The sequence below is a fragment of the Callospermophilus lateralis genome, chromosome X (genome assembly GCF_048772815.1).
Source record: "Callospermophilus lateralis isolate mCalLat2 chromosome X, mCalLat2.hap1, whole genome shotgun sequence".
In the NCBI taxonomy this organism is placed as follows: Eukaryota; Metazoa; Chordata; class Mammalia; order Rodentia; family Sciuridae; genus Callospermophilus; species Callospermophilus lateralis.
Genome location: NC_135325.1, coordinates 61,703,496 through 61,720,570, shown reverse-complemented (window position 1 = coordinate 61,720,570; position 17,075 = coordinate 61,703,496). Strand labels below are relative to the sequence as shown.

The window sequence follows — 17,075 nt, the reverse complement described above, 5'->3', positions numbered from 1 at the left end:
AATACAAATTGAGATTATGTAAAAAAATGAAGGGGAAAAGAGTGATGAAGGGATAAACAGGATAAATCAAAGATACTTATTATTATATTATAAAAATTTGAAGAAAGTGAAAAAATCTAAGGAACATTTAATGAAAATGATGAGTTATGAGGGTATTTAGGTGACACACTATATATAATATAATCAAAGACAAAAGAGATAATTGGAGGGGAAGGAGTGATTACTAATGCACAAATGTTATTACTATATAATGCAGCCATAAAAAACCATAGAGTAAATTCATACCACTATTTTTAACAAGCAAAGATGTGTGATAATCACTAAGAGAAGTGTGAAGTATTAACTGCAGAGTTTTGTTTACAAGTCTGCAATAAACCACACTATCCCGTCAGGTTAATTTATTTAATTCAGATTCCTAAATTTCAATTCTATGTTACTGACTTTTATTCTAACCCAGGATACTGTATGTTTTCATACAATTTTTAAAAATTTTAAAAATTCATCCCATCCATGAAAATAACTAGGAAGAACATACTGATGTAACAAAGTTGATGCTTATCCCAGGAAAATTCAAAATATACAGTTTTAAAACAAACAGCATTGAAAAAATCACTATTTTTCTTAAGACTTTTTTTCATTTTTCTTTCAAATGTTATTTAAATTCAATTTTGTTTAAAGTATTTTTGAATAGACCCCACACTCCAATTTTATATGAAAATTATATATCATGATATATAATTTGTAGTATATATCATTATGATTATGTATAATATATGACATAAATTAGAACAAAATTTTCCATCTTAAAGGGGAAGTAAATTGTCTTCTGTAACTACAAGTTTGTTTTTCCAAACATTTGAGATCTTCTTACATGTTAATGGTTTGCAAAATTTTGTATATTTCTTTTCATTGCATAGGCATTCAAATACACCAAGAAATGAAACATATGATATGTGTGTGTGTGTGTGTGTGTGTGGTGTGTGTGTGTGTGTGTGTGTGTGTGTGTGTGTATGAATGTGTAAAATTTCACTAGGATATTCTGTTTGTCAATGTAAAGGATCCTAGATGTAAGAAATAAAATGAAGGATTTAAGAAATAAATAAAATGAAAGAGTTAAGAAATAAAATGAAAATTTAAGCACTACTAATATGTCTATGAACATTTTTGTACAGAAGTAAATGTCCCATTCTGAATAGCTTTTAGTCGTCCTTTCAGTAGCTTAGAGCAAACATGCACTTCTCATCCCACTTTTGTTGTAAATAAAGTTGATTGACAGTGAGCTGATTGATTTGGTGTGCCAATGACTACTCTGTAGATAAGCACGTAATCACTAATGATGTCAAAACAGTAAGAAAATATACTCATAAAACTTAGTTATATAGTTATCTCCTACAACAACTTGAATGTACACTGAGTCAAATCATTTTTTAAAGCAGCATGATAACCATACCTCAAAAGAGATTTTATGTGACATGATAAGCCAGAGAAGACTATTCTTACTGAAGTCTTGCTGACGTTAATCAAATTAATCTACAGTTGATTCCTACTATAAATGGGATGCAAGTTCCCTACTTGTCTGGTTTGATATTTGTAAGTTAGGAGTGCTAAATTCAGAACTGTTTCCATGGGAAATGTTACGAAGATTACATAGTGTTAAAGAGTGCAGAAGAGCTTCCCGAGCTTTTGATGCCTCTATGTTCTGCTCTTGGGAAATTTGAAGACTAATCTGATTTATATTGTTCATTAGCAGATTGGAAGCTATAAGATTGGTTATGGAGCGACACCTGGTGAGATTTTCCTCCAAAAATTGTTTATAGAGTTCATCGACCTTTTTTTCCATATAGCTATTAAGCATAGAATTGGAGAGAGGCTGCTTATGAAACAGCATACTTTTTTCTCGAATTTCATCTCCATTCAATAACTTTGAGGTGGGTGTTTTCTCCAGAGGCTCAATGATAGGAGAATGGCCCAATGGCATATCTACTGAAAGTAAAAGGGGACCATTAGAAACATCATCATGTGTGTGTTCAACAAAGCAGCCTGAATCATACATGTTCCCCACATGATCACCTCCAATCTGTAGATCAGGATAATTCTGGCAAATACTGGTACATGACCAGGATCGATATAAATCCACTTGTCTTTCATCATGTTGTTCTCTCTTTGGAATGGTCAATGCAATGGACACAGTTCCTGGAAGAGGTGTATTTTTGCATTTTACCACAGATAGCTCATCCACAGATTTTATTTTATTTGTATCATTACTTTGTTCATTTAAACTTTCTTTCATAATTTTTTCTTGATTTTCCCTTTTAAGCGGGGAAAGTGAATTGTCTTCTGTATCTAAAAGTTTATTTTTCCAAGTTTCTTTTTCATCATTTGATGTCTTCTTACATGTTACTGGTTTGCAAAATTTTGTATATTTCTGTTCTTTGTATGGGAGTTCAATTAGGAAGGCTTCTCCAAGCATTTTGTTAAAGAAATTTTCTAAAAGGAAGACTGTAGTATTCCTATAACATAAAAGAACTCATTAAGGCAATGTCAAATAAGAATTTATCTCCTATGTGAAGAAAAGATAATTAAAGAAGGCAATATTTCTCCAAGGATAGAGAATAAAGCTAGGAATAAAGAGGCTTTAGTTCCAGTACTACCATTGACCACTTTTTATTGGATAATTTATTTCTTATTCACAATTTTTGCATTAGCTAAAGAGTAACATTATTTTCCTTCTTCACAGGTTTATAGTTCAAAATGCTAGGCAAGCTAACCACCCCAATAAGGATAATATAATATACTGCAATGCAAGTTTACAAATGTATAATTTTTACATTCATCTGTCATTTAGAATTAATTTAGAATTGACTAAAATGCCCAACAATTTTTCTTCCAAGAGTCTACTTAAAATAAAGCCTGCTTTCAAAGATATACCATTGGTTTTACATGTTCTTTTAATTAATATTGTTTGAAGCATAACATTGAAAAATTACTATAACCTAAATTGCATAAGTTGTAGGAAAATATATATTATTTGAATTCATGCAAACTTTCTGATTTAGAATAGAAATACAGCCATTTATTTTTCAATAATATAAATGCAAATAGGTTTCTCAAATTCACTATCATTCTTTTTTTCCCCTTTTTCTTTTTTCTTTACGCTTCTTTCTAATTTTCCTTTTCTTCTTTTGGACTCAAATCTTATAGTAATAAGCAGGTATTTCAATATTTTCATAGTTCTTTAGTGCCACTGGAAGAATTTCTTTGTTTCATATACTTTATTAAGGCATGAAAAGAAAAAGTTGACTTGATTCAAAACACAATTTTCCTTTTTCAAGTCTATAGTGTCTACTATAAATGTTCCCAGGAAATCTACTTTTATTTATACTTAAAAGACTTTTGGAAGAAAATAAAGTAATATGAGCTGGAATATGTTAGAATTTAGACTTACCTTTTCAAAATGTCAATGTACTTTTAGATTTGGTCTTCCAAAGTTCCAACACTCCAAACACAAAAAAGTCGTTGGTTCTCAGCTTCTACTCAACATTTCAGAAAGATAGCTTTAACCACATAAAATGCTTCTGCTTTCTGTTCATACCCTACAACTGAAACAAAGTAATAGGAAAATGATGTGGGTTGATCACATGTCTGATATGGTAATGCATATACCAAAAGAGGATCTTGAAAGTGTATATTCAAGTTGGAAATGAAATTGAGAGTCAGAAAATGTTAACAACAGCTTTCTTCAAGTAAATGAAGGTAGAGGCAAGGTTATTTTCATTTTTTAAATGGAAAAAAAAGTGGTACCAGCATATTTTGTAATAATGAATAATTTGAAATAATCCAAATGGCCATTAATAAGAGCATGGTTAAATAAATTATGACACAGCTGAGGAGTGATACTGGCCAAAAAATAGTATCGCTTTTTGTGCATGTATGAATATGTAATAACAAATTCCATAATTATGTACAACTTTAATGCACCAATAAAATGTGGAAAGAACAAAACAAAGAAAAAATTGTTTAAATGGTAGAAATATCATGATACATCTAGGACATGAAATATTAAACTGCTTTTATTAGTGCAGCATAATTATACATTGAAGTGGGTTCATTTTGACATAATACACACATGCATGGAATACAATTTGTTCCATTACAGTACTTCCTCTTTCTCTCTACTTCTCCTCCCTCTGTTCCCCTTCCTCTACACTACTGGTCTTCCTTCTAATTATTTACAGTTTTTTAATTGGTACTTTATAGATAAAGTGAAATTCACATGGTGTAGTCATAGCAAAATTTGGTCAATTTCATTGGACAATTCCTTCCTTTTCCTGTCCCCTCACCTTCTCCCCTAATAATCTTCCCCTACTCCATTGATGTTACTTTTATTTTCATGGTGCCCCCCTCTCTTTTTCTGTTATTTTGCTCTAGCTTCTACATATGAAAGAAAACATTCAAACCTTCACTTTCTGAGTCTGGCTTATTTCACTTAGCATAATGTTCTTCAGTTCCATCCATTTACCAGCAAATGCCAAATTTCATTCCTCCTTTTGACTGTTTAAATTCCATTTATATATTCCATTCATATATTCCATATGAATTCATATATTCCATAACATTTTCTTCATCCATTCATTTTTTGATAGGCACCTGTGTTGGTTCCATAATTTTGCTATTGTGAATTGTACTGCTACAAATATTGATGTGCTTGTAACACTATAGTATGCTAATTTTCATTATTTGCGATAAATATCAAGGAGTGAAATAATGGGGTATTATGGTAGTTCCATTACTAATCTTTTGAGGTAGCTCCATATTGCTTTCCAAACTAATTGAACCAATCTGCAGTCCCACCAACAATGTATGAGTTCACCTTTTTCTCCATATCCTTGCCAGAATTTATTTGTATTGTTGGTGATTTGTATTCTAACTGGAACATGATGAAATCTCAGTGTGGCTTTAATTTATATCTGAGAATTTTTAATGATTTAATAGCAAGTATCTATTAAATAATTACTACCAGTTATTCTACATATTCTACGTACACTACATAAACAAGATATTATTCCCATTTACAGAAAACAAAGCAGAGAGAAAGATTATATATTTGCTGAAGGTAATAAACAGATAAATAACAGAACTAGGATTAGCATCAAGCAATGGATTCATATCCAATGCTGTTAATCACTATATCATATTTCCTAGTTATCTGTATAGAATGCACGTTACAGAATAGAATATGCAGTATGATTCCATCATGAATTGCTTGTGCTATGTGTCAACACTTCCAAATACTTTACACATAATAATTTAATCATCATAATATATATATATTAAACAGATATTATTATTTCCATTTTACCTATAAGAAAACAAGCACAGAGAGTTAGATAACTTGCCCGATATTAGGCAAATGTAAGTGGTAGAGCCTGATATCAAAGCCTGTGTGCTTAACTTCCTTGCTGAGTTGACTTTCTCCCCCTTTTCATTGCCTTAATATATACAACCATTGTGGTGGAAAAGGATAAAAAACAGAACTGTTGTTCAATGTCAGGAAGCAGGTAAAGTGATATTTTTATTTTTAGACCCTGTATTTCCATATGATTTGAATTATTATATAATGAGCATGTATTCATAATAATTTTGTCACAGGAAAGCAGGGAGCTGGAACTCCAAACCTTGTTTTTTGTATTCCCAGAAAGATAATTTCAAGTCAGACACCAAAAGCCATTCGAGAGAACTTTATCATAAGTGAAAGTGAGGTGAAAGGAGAGTAAAAGGAAAGTAAGGCTCAAGCAGTGAGCATTCTCAATAGAGAGAATGGGCTGTCTCCAAGCAGAGAATGACATATAACACAATGCTGTCTCTAACCTTATTAACCGTTTGATGTTTACCAGGAGAATTAAGGTCCTCTTCAGCAACCTTCACCAATCAGGTGTTCAACTCCTCCTTCATGTAGGGCAGTGGAGATTCTGACCTTAGTTGGTCCTCTCTGGAACTGTCATGGTGGCCATCCTATTTAGTGGGCTTCATCTACAAGTCAATCCCATGCTAATGTGGACATTGGAGTCAGTAACTGGTCAGAAGTTACCTTATTGCACCCGCACAACTAAGGGAATCTTACTTCCCATACAAACAGAAACACCTCTGGCTATAATTCCTAGCTTCACACCAACCTCAAAGATCCTGTAAAGAGTTACTCCCATTAATACTTTTATTTTAACACATATTCCTACTAGCCCCTTTGCTTCTTTTTTTTTAAAAAAATTATTTTTAGTTGTAGTTGGGCACAATACCTTTATTTTATTAATTTTTATGTGGTGCTGTGGATCAAACCCAGGGCCTAGGTGAGCACTCTACCATGAGCCACAACCCTGGCCAACTGCTTCTTTTTTTTTTTTAACCTGCTATTTGTTTTCAACAAATTAACTGCTATCCTTTGCTTTCTCTTCCACTTTGAAAGTACTTTAAAGACCTAAAGTAATTTAAAGAACATTTGTGACCTTGCCATGCATTTCACTATTCATTGCTAGCTACTACCCAACAATGTGAATGATTGAAAAAATAAATAATTCACACAAATGACAAGAAAAATATTTGTTATCTTTATCAAGGTTTTCCAAAGCCATAAGTAAATCTAGATATAAAATGCTAAAGTAGACTGAGAAGCATAAAGAAAATTTTTACATAGTTAATATTTTGGGCTACAATTATAAATATAGCTTTTGTTTCATAGTATTTTATCATTTTAAATAATTATCAAAAAAAAACATGCTACAGAGTAGGTTAAATTTAACTTTGTAGGCCATAACAATCAAATCTTTATTTTAAGCTGTCAAGTTATTTTCTTACGAATAATACTGCATTAATTGGAGCCAAGGGAATGGCTTATCTTGAACTGAGGAAATATGTTACAATCCACATGAGAAAGATAATAAAAACAATTTTAAAAATTGATTTCTTACCCATAGTATTACAATGAAATTTTAAAAGGAAATGGAGATCACTAATTCCTCCTACATTATACTCCTTCATTGTTTTATTGCCTTGCTGACCCCTACATCCAGCTGATCCAAGTTGTATTGGATGTCCTGTCTTTTAAATGCTCTGCAGTTCACAACTGCCATGATCTTTAGTTCTTGGATTGCTGCAAATGCTTCCAGTCTGGCCCTCTTCTAATCAAATTAACATGTTAAATTGGTCTGCCTTTCATGAAAAACTGCTAAAATTTTCAAAGGCTTCTATCACCCATTGATTAATACAAGTTGATACAACTTATGACATGCCTCAAAGTGAAAGATTCTTACAAACGTTTTACATTTAATCTTCACAGAAGATCTACAAGTTATGATTATCCACAATTTGGCACAACAGGAAACAACTTTGAAAATATTATTAAATAATATAAAAATAAAATGAAACTAAAATCCAACATGAAATCAGAAAACCTTTGTTGATTTTCCCAGTTTACCTCCTCAGCCTCCCTTTTATTTCTCTACTTGCTTCCAAAGCTACAATTGCCATTTTTTCAAGACTCCTGTCTCTACCAAAAACTCCTTTGTTCTTCTAAATTCCCTGCAGACTATACATCCTTCAGGTTGTAGTTCAGCTCTCAAATATTCAAGGCTGCCTGCCTTGACCCACTAGTCTCCTTTAGTTTTCTCTATATTTACCTACTTTTGTTAGGTTTTACTCTGTGAGTTACTTGAAGGCAAAAGTAGGTTTTTTTTGTTCACTGTTGTGTTCTGAATGTGTCTAGCAATTATTATCATCAATAATTATTATTACCATTTTCTGAACTACTATTTAAATGGGGTGCCAAACACTTTCACATACTTAATTCATTTGATCCTGACAAGGATATTGGTAGGTAGGTATATGACCATACTCATTTTAACCACAGAGATACTGACAGGGAGTAAGTAAGTAACCTGCCCCAAATCCATAGTAATTAAGTGGGAGAACCATAGAATATGAATTTGCCTAACTCGGGAGCTGGGGGCTGAGCAGTTCTTTGGTCCTTCGCTCTTAATTTCCATTATCATCTACCCACTTTTGGGAAACACCCAAAATATCACTACATTCCACTACTGAAAAAGATTAACTGGAAAATGAGTTAAGAATATATTGAAAAGGAAGCCAACATTTAAGCAAGAGGTCATCTTCTTACAGAAGAGGAAAAGAGAAAAAGTGTTAGGAGAGGCAGGGAATATTGCACCTGGTATTGCACAAACTAAAAATTTGACTCCCAGAAGGAAAAGGAGGGCTGCAAATCACGTTCTCAAGAAGGACGGAGGGCTGGGGCGTGGGTGGCGGCAGAAGAGAGAAAAGAGGAAGCTCCCTGGGCAAAGAGAAAAGATAATGTTGATATGATGGTCACCTCCTGAAGAGTACCGTTTGTTCTTTCTCTTTAAACTCAAGCAACACAAGTTTTATTTGTGATTTTTTTTTTCACGCAGTACATTGCATTTGGAATACTTTCGGTCTCAGGTGACTCCGTATTTTTTAACGCAGCTTTAGTAGCCAACAGAAAAGTTCCCGCTTGCCTAGCCTCCTTTTCCAAGCAGGGCGGAGCGAAAATGGATAGCATGCTGGGCCAGAGAATGCATTTTACGCTTCCCGCTCCTCCTCTCCAGGGCCTCTCAAATGAGGAGATAAAAGAGGACTTAGCTAGTGTTTATCACTTCTGGGAGTCCAGCCCTCCTCCCCGCCTGCCGGTGGGGGCTTCCGCTCTCTGGTCACCAGGAACCAGCTTTCCTCAGAATGGGAGGTAGCATGCGCCACAGGGGCGCTTGTTTTCCAGCCAATCCCGCCCAAGGGCTACTGGCCCTTAGCAACCCGCATGGAGGAGGGCAGAGCTGGGTGTTCGGACTACTGAAGCCAAGCTGAGCAGAGCGAAGCAGCTGTGAAGTAGTTAACTTCTTATTATTCCTGCAAAAGTACCCTGCGTGGAAACAATGAATTCCATTAAAGTCTATTATACCAGCGTGTCAGGCTCTAGGGAGGTGAGTAGGAAAAAAAGGGCCTCAGAGCCAGGGCGGGAGCGGGAGAGACTAGAGTGAAGACATTCTAGTTGGAAACTTCAAAATTTTGCTAATACTTTACATAACCTTTCTGCCTTTCCTCTCAACTCCATACTCTCTAGGCTTTGGGAGGTGGGCGGTGCACAGAAGGACAGATAATGTGATTAACTCTCTCATACAGATTGAGCTCTAAGAACTGATTGACATTGGAAGTTACTGGTATCTTGAATTCAACCACCTCAAGGACCTTCAATAATTTTACCTGTATTTCAAATGGTAGAAATAAAGAACTCTATTTAGGAAGGGAGAGGGAAAATGACAGTGAATGAACACCTAAACTCCTCAGAGAAGAGAATCCAAATGAGACAAACCCTTATTTATTATTATTATTATTATTATTATTATTATTATTATTATTTGGTACTGGATATTGAACTCAGGGGTGTTTTACCACTGAGCTATATCCCCAATCTTTTTTTTTTTTTTTAAATTTGACGCAGGGGTTGGGGTGGTGTCTCAGTGGTAGAGTGCTTGCCTACCATGTGTGAGGCACTGGGTTCGATTCTCAGCACAGCATATAAATAAAATAAAGGTCTATTGACAACTAAAAAAATATTTAAAAAAAATTTGAGGCAGAGCCTCACTAAGTTGCTGTGGTTCTCACTAAATTACAGAGACCTCCAATTTGTGACCTCCTGCCTTAGCTTCCCCAGTGGCTGGGACTACAGGGTGCACCACTACACCCTGCCAAACTGTGGACTTCTTATTTTTTTAAGTTATACCTATCAGTAGAGTCCCTTTTAATATAATTATACAAGCATGCAGTATATCTTATTCTAATTAAGACCCCAGACTTGTGGATGTACAAGATGGTGAGATCCACTGTGTAACATTCATATATGTACATAAGAAAGTTATGTCAGATTCATTCCATTGTCTTCCCCTAAAAACTGTCAATTTCTAATAAGTAGATGTATTTGCATAGATCAGACGTTTCTTAGATGAATTGAAATTTAAATGACTTCTTTTAACCAGAGTGTAGGAAATATTATAGAATGGAACTGTGCAACAGAAATATAATGAAAGCCATATATGTAACTTGAAATTTTAGTAGCCATTTAAAAAACAGGTGAGATTAACTTTAATATGTTTAACACAAAATATCCAAATACCATTATTGCAACATGTAATCAATATAAGAAATGCAAATATTATATATTATTTTTTATATTGTCTTCAAATTTACTATGAATTGTGCAAATGCTACACAGAGTACATCTCATTTTGGAGTAGCCACATTTCATTCCACGATAGTTACATGTGACTAGTGGTTATCACATTAGGCAGCACAACTATAGAATGACCAATATATGGCCAAGAACCTCCTTCTACGATTTTTTTTTAGACAAAAATGAAAACTGGGGAATTTGGAATTGATTATAAATGGTTGGCATAGCTTCACCACAATCATTCTGTGTGTCAAACTCCATATTTGCAGGAGGAATGAGATTGATTCAGTCTTGAAAGAGGAGGCTGATTTTGCATAAAACCTGGTCTGGTAGTTTAGTGTTTTTGCCTGTGTACTAACCCACAAGAATAAAAATGAGCAGATTTTAAAAAAGAAACCTGTGGGCTATTTTGCTAGGTTTTTCTTTTTAGCATTGTAATTAATGTTATTGAGTTTAGTAACTGTAAGAGGGAATGATTTGGAGTAAGAACCACAATGAATGCAGTAGATCACCCACTGAACTCTTGTCCCATGACATACTGTAGATTACAATCATCTGGAGGGTTTGTTAAAATGAATTTTTCCTAGGACCCACCCCCAGAAATTCTGACACTGTAGATTTGAGGTGGACTAATGCTGATGCTGCTAGTCTGTGAATCACACACAGAATAGCACTGCTCTAGGCAACCCTATTGTAATGGGTTCCTCTGAAAAGGTTTTGAAAAATTAATATAAAAATGTGACTCAAATCTCATGTAATATGACTTCTCAGTTTTAAAAACGAATGAGCCTTAGAAATTAGAAATGCTACATTTTAGAATTTCAGAATTTTCTCCATTATCCATTGGATATAGTCACAGTTTTCTAAGCATGGCAGGATTACCATTTCAAGTCATCAAACAAAAAGCCTACTGACATGCACTTTCATAGAAATCCCACTTGAATAAGCTGGGTTTGGGTTTGTCAGATTGCTTTCACATGTTTTCTTTCATTACAGATTTTATTTGACAAAATTGACCAAGTTTGTCACATGAAAATGTAGTAACCTTAACCTTTACCTAAGATTTATGCTGTAGGTTTTTTTAATATGGCTATTAAATACATTTAAAAAATAACCAACTTTTGGGGCTGGGGTTGTGGCTCAGAGGTAGAGTGCTTGCCTAGCACATGTGAGGCACTGGGTTCGATTCTCAGTACTGCATATAAACAAATAAAAAAAGGTCCATTGACAACTAAAAACATTTTTTAAAAATAAACCAATCAATAAATAAAGGTCCATAAACAGCTAAAAATATTTTAAAAAAATAACCAACTCTTGAAATTTTACCTATTAGCAGATGATACAAATTTAACAGTTCATATGAAAGGACAGAGTAAGAAGTGACCACCTTGATATACTCACTTACTTATAAATAGTAATCTGTTCATGTATTTGTTTTTTCATCCTTTGGATTGCCTCTCTGATTTAGTCTCTGTGATTTGTAACTTGTAGTATGTTTCTCTCAGTTTTAAAATGTGGTATCGTGTTCATTTCCTATCCAGAACTGCCATAGATACCAGTATAAATTAAAGCACGAACGAGTGCAAAAGCCTGCCTCAACTATTAGCAGAATGTTCTTAACGGCTTGAAATACAGTGTGAAATCAATCTGGTAAATATTTAAAATCCGTAAGAGATTTTCAACCCCCACAGACACTATAATTTTCTTATATACAGTTGACACTTGAACAATTCTGGGAGGCTGGGAGGTGTTAGGAGAGCAGAGATCAGTCTTACCCCCACAGTTGAAAATCTGCAATTTAACTTTTGATTCCTCAAGACCAGAAACCTTACCAATAAAGTATACAGTTGAATAGTACACATTTTAAATGTTATATATTATATATGTTGAAAGTACATGAGAACCAGAAAAGATCACTTTTTACTGAATGGTGCAATTAACTGAAGAGAGGAATTGCACATGCAGAGATGATTAGCATCACATAGACTCACCTTAGATTTTTAAAGCACATACTCCAAACATAAGAGTTCATTGAAATAGGAACAGTAGATGGCTACAAAATTACTATAATTGTATAGAATGTATTGTGGCTAATTTTATGCAGTTATGATTTAATACTGCATCAGTACAGTGTTTACACTTCTGGCAACTGTGAATGGTGCCATGTACAGTCTGTTGCACATCTATCTATGTATATACATATACACAAACATGTGTATACACATATATACACATGCATATATTAAATGTTTATATGACATATATACTATATGTAATATATATATATATATATATATATATATATATATATATATATATATATATAAACTTTGTTTCAAAATATTTACAAGAATCCCTAATTTGTTTCACAATCAGGCTTTGTACCATTAATTAGCTATTCCTGTTCTATAACATAATGGACAAGGAAGGGGAAAAAATATTGGGACCAATTGATTCAACTTATTAACATCTTTCTTTCTATATTTCTATCTAGGTAAAGCAGAGACAAGAAGAAGTTATCAGAATTTTAGATGCTTACAAAGTACAGTATGAATTAATAGATATTTCTATCAGTTTAAAAGTACTTCAAGAAATGAGGATGAAGGTTTCCACACCTAAGGCTCTACCACCTCAAATATTCAATGGCCAAGACTATTGTGGAGTAAGAGTGAATATCCATTTTTATTCTATTTTCATTTCATATCTTAAAGTCATATACAAGAGAAAATGTGTATGTACAGGGTAAGAGGGTTAGATTTCCCCAGCTATAGAATAATTTAATTAAGTTCCTGAAAGCAAGGCAATTTTTATTTTATGAAGAAAAGATTATTACAAAAGGAAAATATAGCTGGGCATGGTAGCACATGCCGATAATTGCAGCAAATGACTAACACATATATGAAAATTGTTCAACATTATTAGCAATAAGGGAAAATGCATATCAAAACAACACTGAGGGCTGGGTTGTGGCTCAGAGGTAGAGTGCTTGCCTACCATGCATAAGGCACTGGGTTCAATCCTTAGCACAATATAAAAATAAAATATTGTGTCCACCTAAATCTAAACAAATAAATATTTAAAAAAAACAACACTGAGATTTATCTCACTCCAGTCAGAATGGTAATCATCAAGAAATAAAAATAAAATAACATCTGGGCGGGTGGCGTACACCTGTAATCCCAGCGACTCAGGAGGCTGAGTCAGGAGAATCACAGTTTTGAGGCCAGTGTCAGTACCGTGGTGAGGCCCTTAGTAATTTAGTGAGACCTTGTCTCAAAATTTAAAAAAGAGTTGGGGCTGTTGGTCAGTTGCTAAGCACACCTGGATTCAATCACTAGTACTTCCAAAAGAAAACAAGAAAAGAAAATATATCATGAAGCTTGTTTGAAGATAATTATATCAGTATTTTTCATCATACATCATAATATGAAATAAGTCGTATTCTGGAGAAATTTTTCATCTAACTAAAAAGTCGTATTCTGGAGAAATTTTTCATCTAGCAGAGGTTTGCAAAGCCTAGGCAGACTTAACGTGGACACTTGAGTTTAATGGGGTCATAATTGAGAATTATTATCACTGATGTTACAAGTTAATTTTATTTTTGTTTTGTTTTGGTTTTAGGATTTTGAAATGTTCCACAAGGCAAAGGAAAACAAAGAGATTCTGAAATTCCTGAAGATGGAATGAAAGGGCAGTTATGCTGAGATGTTTACTAAGAGGGTTCTACATATACTTCATAGATCTGTTTAATTAATCACTTTAATACATGGACTGGTTCCATTTCAAGGGTGCATTAAATAATTTCTTTGTTACTCTGTGAACATTTTATTTAACTATAAAAAAAATTGAGCTGGGGGTGTGGCTCAGTGGTAGAGCACTTTCTTAGCATGTGTGAGGCTCTGGGTTCGATCCTCAGCACCACATATAAATAAATAAAATAAAGGTCCATTGACAACTAAAAAATATTTTTAAAAAAAGAAAAAAATAAGTATCTATTACCATCAAATTTTAAAGGTCACTAGTAGTTATCCATTTATAAGCATGAAGTAGATTTTAGTACAATTTTCAATTGGCTTTCAACTTTATTTTAAAAATGTTTATCAGTACAATTAGCAAAGGATTATAGACTGTACTGATGTGATTTTTAAAAAAGGAAAAAGGAAAAAAAAGCATCAAATAATATTCCAAGTCTTCCTAAAAAGAAGATAGAGGAAGTAGGAATTTACGTAATTAAAAATATCTTCAAGTGATTATTTTTATACTGGGGATTGAAGACAGGGGAGTTTTTTTTTTCACAGAGCTATATTCACAGATATTTTTATTTATATGTATTCATTTTTAGGCAAGATCTTGCTAAGTTTCTGAGGCTGTCCTCCAACTTGTAATTTTTCTGCTTTAGCCTACTGGTTCACTGGGATTATAGGCTTGTACCAGCATTCCTAGCAGATGAATTTTTTACACACTAAAATCTGGTACCAGTACTAAAAACAATTTTAGGTCACCTCCCCTTTGCCCCCACCTCTGCTATAAAATGGCAGATTTTTTTTGCAAACTTTTTCTCCTCAAGTAGTTCTTCTCTTGTTGACAGGCAAACCAATCCCACTCAAGATCCAACTGAGAAACTTAAATGTCATCCTTAATATTACTCATGCCCTCACTCCATCAACCCTTAGGTGAACTGGTATTAATATTTCATTTACCTTCCAGTTTTCCAGCTGTCTAGCCATTGTTTTTTTTCATATCTTTATTACTCTTGCCCATATTCTTTTAATGATATCTTAATTAACTCTTATTTCCAGTTTTGTTATTAAAATATCTGCCTTCCACACTACTGCTACAATTGTACTGCTATTTTTGGCTAAAAATTGGAATCACCTAATAAAAAATATAATATCTAGATACCACCCTTAGTAATTTTAGTGGGCAAATAAGTAGCATTAGAATGATGTTTCTAAAACATAAGCTTAAACGAGTCTACACAGCCTGCAACACGAAGTTTATCACTCTGTGGTGTAGGAAAACCACATTCCTCACAATCATCTAGAGTGCTTATTAAATATTTATATTCCTGAATTTTTCCACAGATTTTTAAAGCTGGAGCAAATATATTTGAATTTCAAATTAACAGCTTCAGGGTGACACTCAAGTACCATAATTTTGAGAATTGCTGATTTAAAGGGTAAAATCTAAACTCCATATTTGTTCTTTCAAAGAGGCATATATAGACCATTCTATCCCAGCTCTCAGTTACAACAACTCTCCCCAGTTAACCCTACTAAACTCTATAAATCATCAGTTGTGCATTTTCTTACCTTTTATCCACATATTCCTTGCATCCTCCTCCCATCTGCTTGACAAGTAATTACTGATCTTTCACATACAATTCCCCTATGATGTCTTCCTCCCTAATAGAATATAACTACATTTTTCTTTATGACACAGATGTTACCCATTACCTACTCTATCAGAGCACTAGTAACAGAACTATAGACTCCCTTCAAAGTAGCAATAGCTAACTCTTCTTGAACATTCACTATGTGAAAGGCACTATTCTAAGATGTTTGTGTGAGTTAACCTCATTTAATCTTCACAATGTTATGGAATGGTTACAATTTATTATAATTTCCATTCTGTGGACGAGGAAAATGAGTTTCTAATTAGTGATTTGCACAAGATTCATAGTTAATAAGCGATCACATCAGAATTTGAACCTATTACAGAAAGTAAATATGAGGCACTTACTAGATAGGGGATAAGAGGATCTGAAAGGAGGGAAAGCAACAATAAAATGAGTTGGTAGTGAGGTTTCCTAAAAAATTCTACAGGTTAGCCCTTCTTAAGGTGAAAACTTCCAGTGTGATGGGAGAATTGATTCCTTTAAAATGCAAGCTATTTGTTGGTAAACCAGGAACAGAAAGGACTGCTACCTCTTATTTCCAAAGTCTAGCAAGAGAACTCTGGCAGCCTCTCATTGCAAAACAACTGCAAAATGGCAGTGCCTAATGAGAATCCAGGATAATGGAACTAAAGCCAACCTCACAGAGCCCTACACCTCTATTATGACTGAGAAAGCATGCTCAGATTTCCTTTGCCTGCTTTGGAAATACAAGACTACTCAAATGAGAGTAATTAAAGCCTATTTATTCAGAGCTTGCTGTAGCAAAATCAGCCACCTCATTTATATTTTGCAGAAACACAAAGATAGAGGAATGGGAAAACTAGGTAGAAATCAGAGGGAGTATTTTATGTATGCTTTGGTTGAAGGCTGTTGGCTGAGGGAAGCTGAAGTTAGGCTAACTTGCAATGGAACATCTTAACTTGAAATGGAACCTCCTTGGTTAGGGGGAACATACTTGGCTTTCTCCTATTGAAGACAGAAATTAGGAAAATGACAGTTATTAATCAAGCCCTAAGTGTTACAGAGACTGTGGTTTGCCCTGGAATGTTTGCTACAGAGGCTATGGTTTGGCTTCATGGGTTTGTTCGGCTTTTAAAACAGAGCTTTATTTTTACATGAGAATTGGCAATTGTCTGCCTGTATATTTAGTCCTTCCATTCCCAGAGAGGCACGAAATTGTCTCAACGTGAACTGGCATATACAGTAACTTTCAGGTTCAGGAAGTTAATGGTGAGAAATAATTGTGAACCAGGTAACCAGTAAGTAGAGAAAATACATATCATGTGAAAAGTTCCCCCCTGCCTTTAGCATCTTATTTTTCCAGTCTTCAGGCATATACTTAGAAAATTGAAGATTGTTACTTAAGAAGAAAACATCAAATTGTTACATAGCAGAATAACATTCACTGGAGCTACCCACAGGATCTTT

General features: G+C 34.0%; 2 protein-coding genes across 3 annotated transcripts; one reads left to right on the top strand and one right to left on the bottom strand.

Moving 5' to 3' along the window:
- Positions 1–1,546: 1,546 nt before the first annotated feature.
- On the bottom strand, positions 1,547–3,550 carry LOC143638569 (TLR adapter interacting with SLC15A4 on the lysosome-like). Its single transcript, XM_077106453.1, has 2 exons — positions 3,446–3,550; positions 1,547–2,510 (listed from the first exon to the last, which is right to left on the bottom strand). Exon 2 carries the CDS (start codon positions 2,468–2,470, stop codon positions 1,547–1,549), a length of 924 nt encoding a protein of 307 aa, XP_076962568.1. The 5' UTR covers positions 2,471–2,510; positions 3,446–3,550.
- A 5,210-nt stretch (positions 3,551–8,760) lies between these two features.
- On the top strand, positions 8,761–14,036 carry LOC143639277 (SH3 domain-binding glutamic acid-rich-like protein 3). Of its 2 annotated transcripts, none has more exons than XM_077107470.1 (3): positions 8,761–9,002; positions 12,744–12,917; positions 13,871–14,036. In XM_077107470.1, exons 1-3 carry the CDS (start codon positions 8,955–8,957, stop codon positions 13,934–13,936), a joined length of 288 nt encoding a protein of 95 aa, XP_076963585.1. In that variant the 5' UTR covers positions 8,761–8,954; the 3' UTR covers positions 13,937–14,036. The 2 variants fall into 2 exon arrangements, with proteins under 2 accessions (XP_076963585.1, XP_076963586.1); XM_077107471.1 differs by having other exon boundaries at positions 8,766–9,002; positions 12,744–12,911.
- The last annotated feature ends 3,039 nt before the right edge of the window (positions 14,037–17,075 follow it).

Excerpts from the sequence above, each read along its gene's own strand:
- LOC143638569 (XM_077106453.1), bottom strand. The coding sequence starts at position 2,470 with ATGCTTGGAGAAGCCTTCCTAATTGAACTCCCATACAAAGAACAGAAA.
- LOC143639277 (XM_077107470.1), top strand. The coding sequence starts at position 8,955 with ATGAATTCCATTAAAGTCTATTATACCAGCGTGTCAGGCTCTAGGGAG. Across the intron at positions 9,003-12,743 it reads GCGTGTCAGGCTCTAGGGAG|GTAAAGCAGAGACAAGAAGA; the intron begins GTGAGTAGGAAA and ends ATTTCTATCTAG. Across the intron at positions 12,918-13,870 it reads AAGACTATTGTGGAGTAAGA|GATTTTGAAATGTTCCACAA; the intron begins GTGAATATCCAT and ends TTTTGGTTTTAG.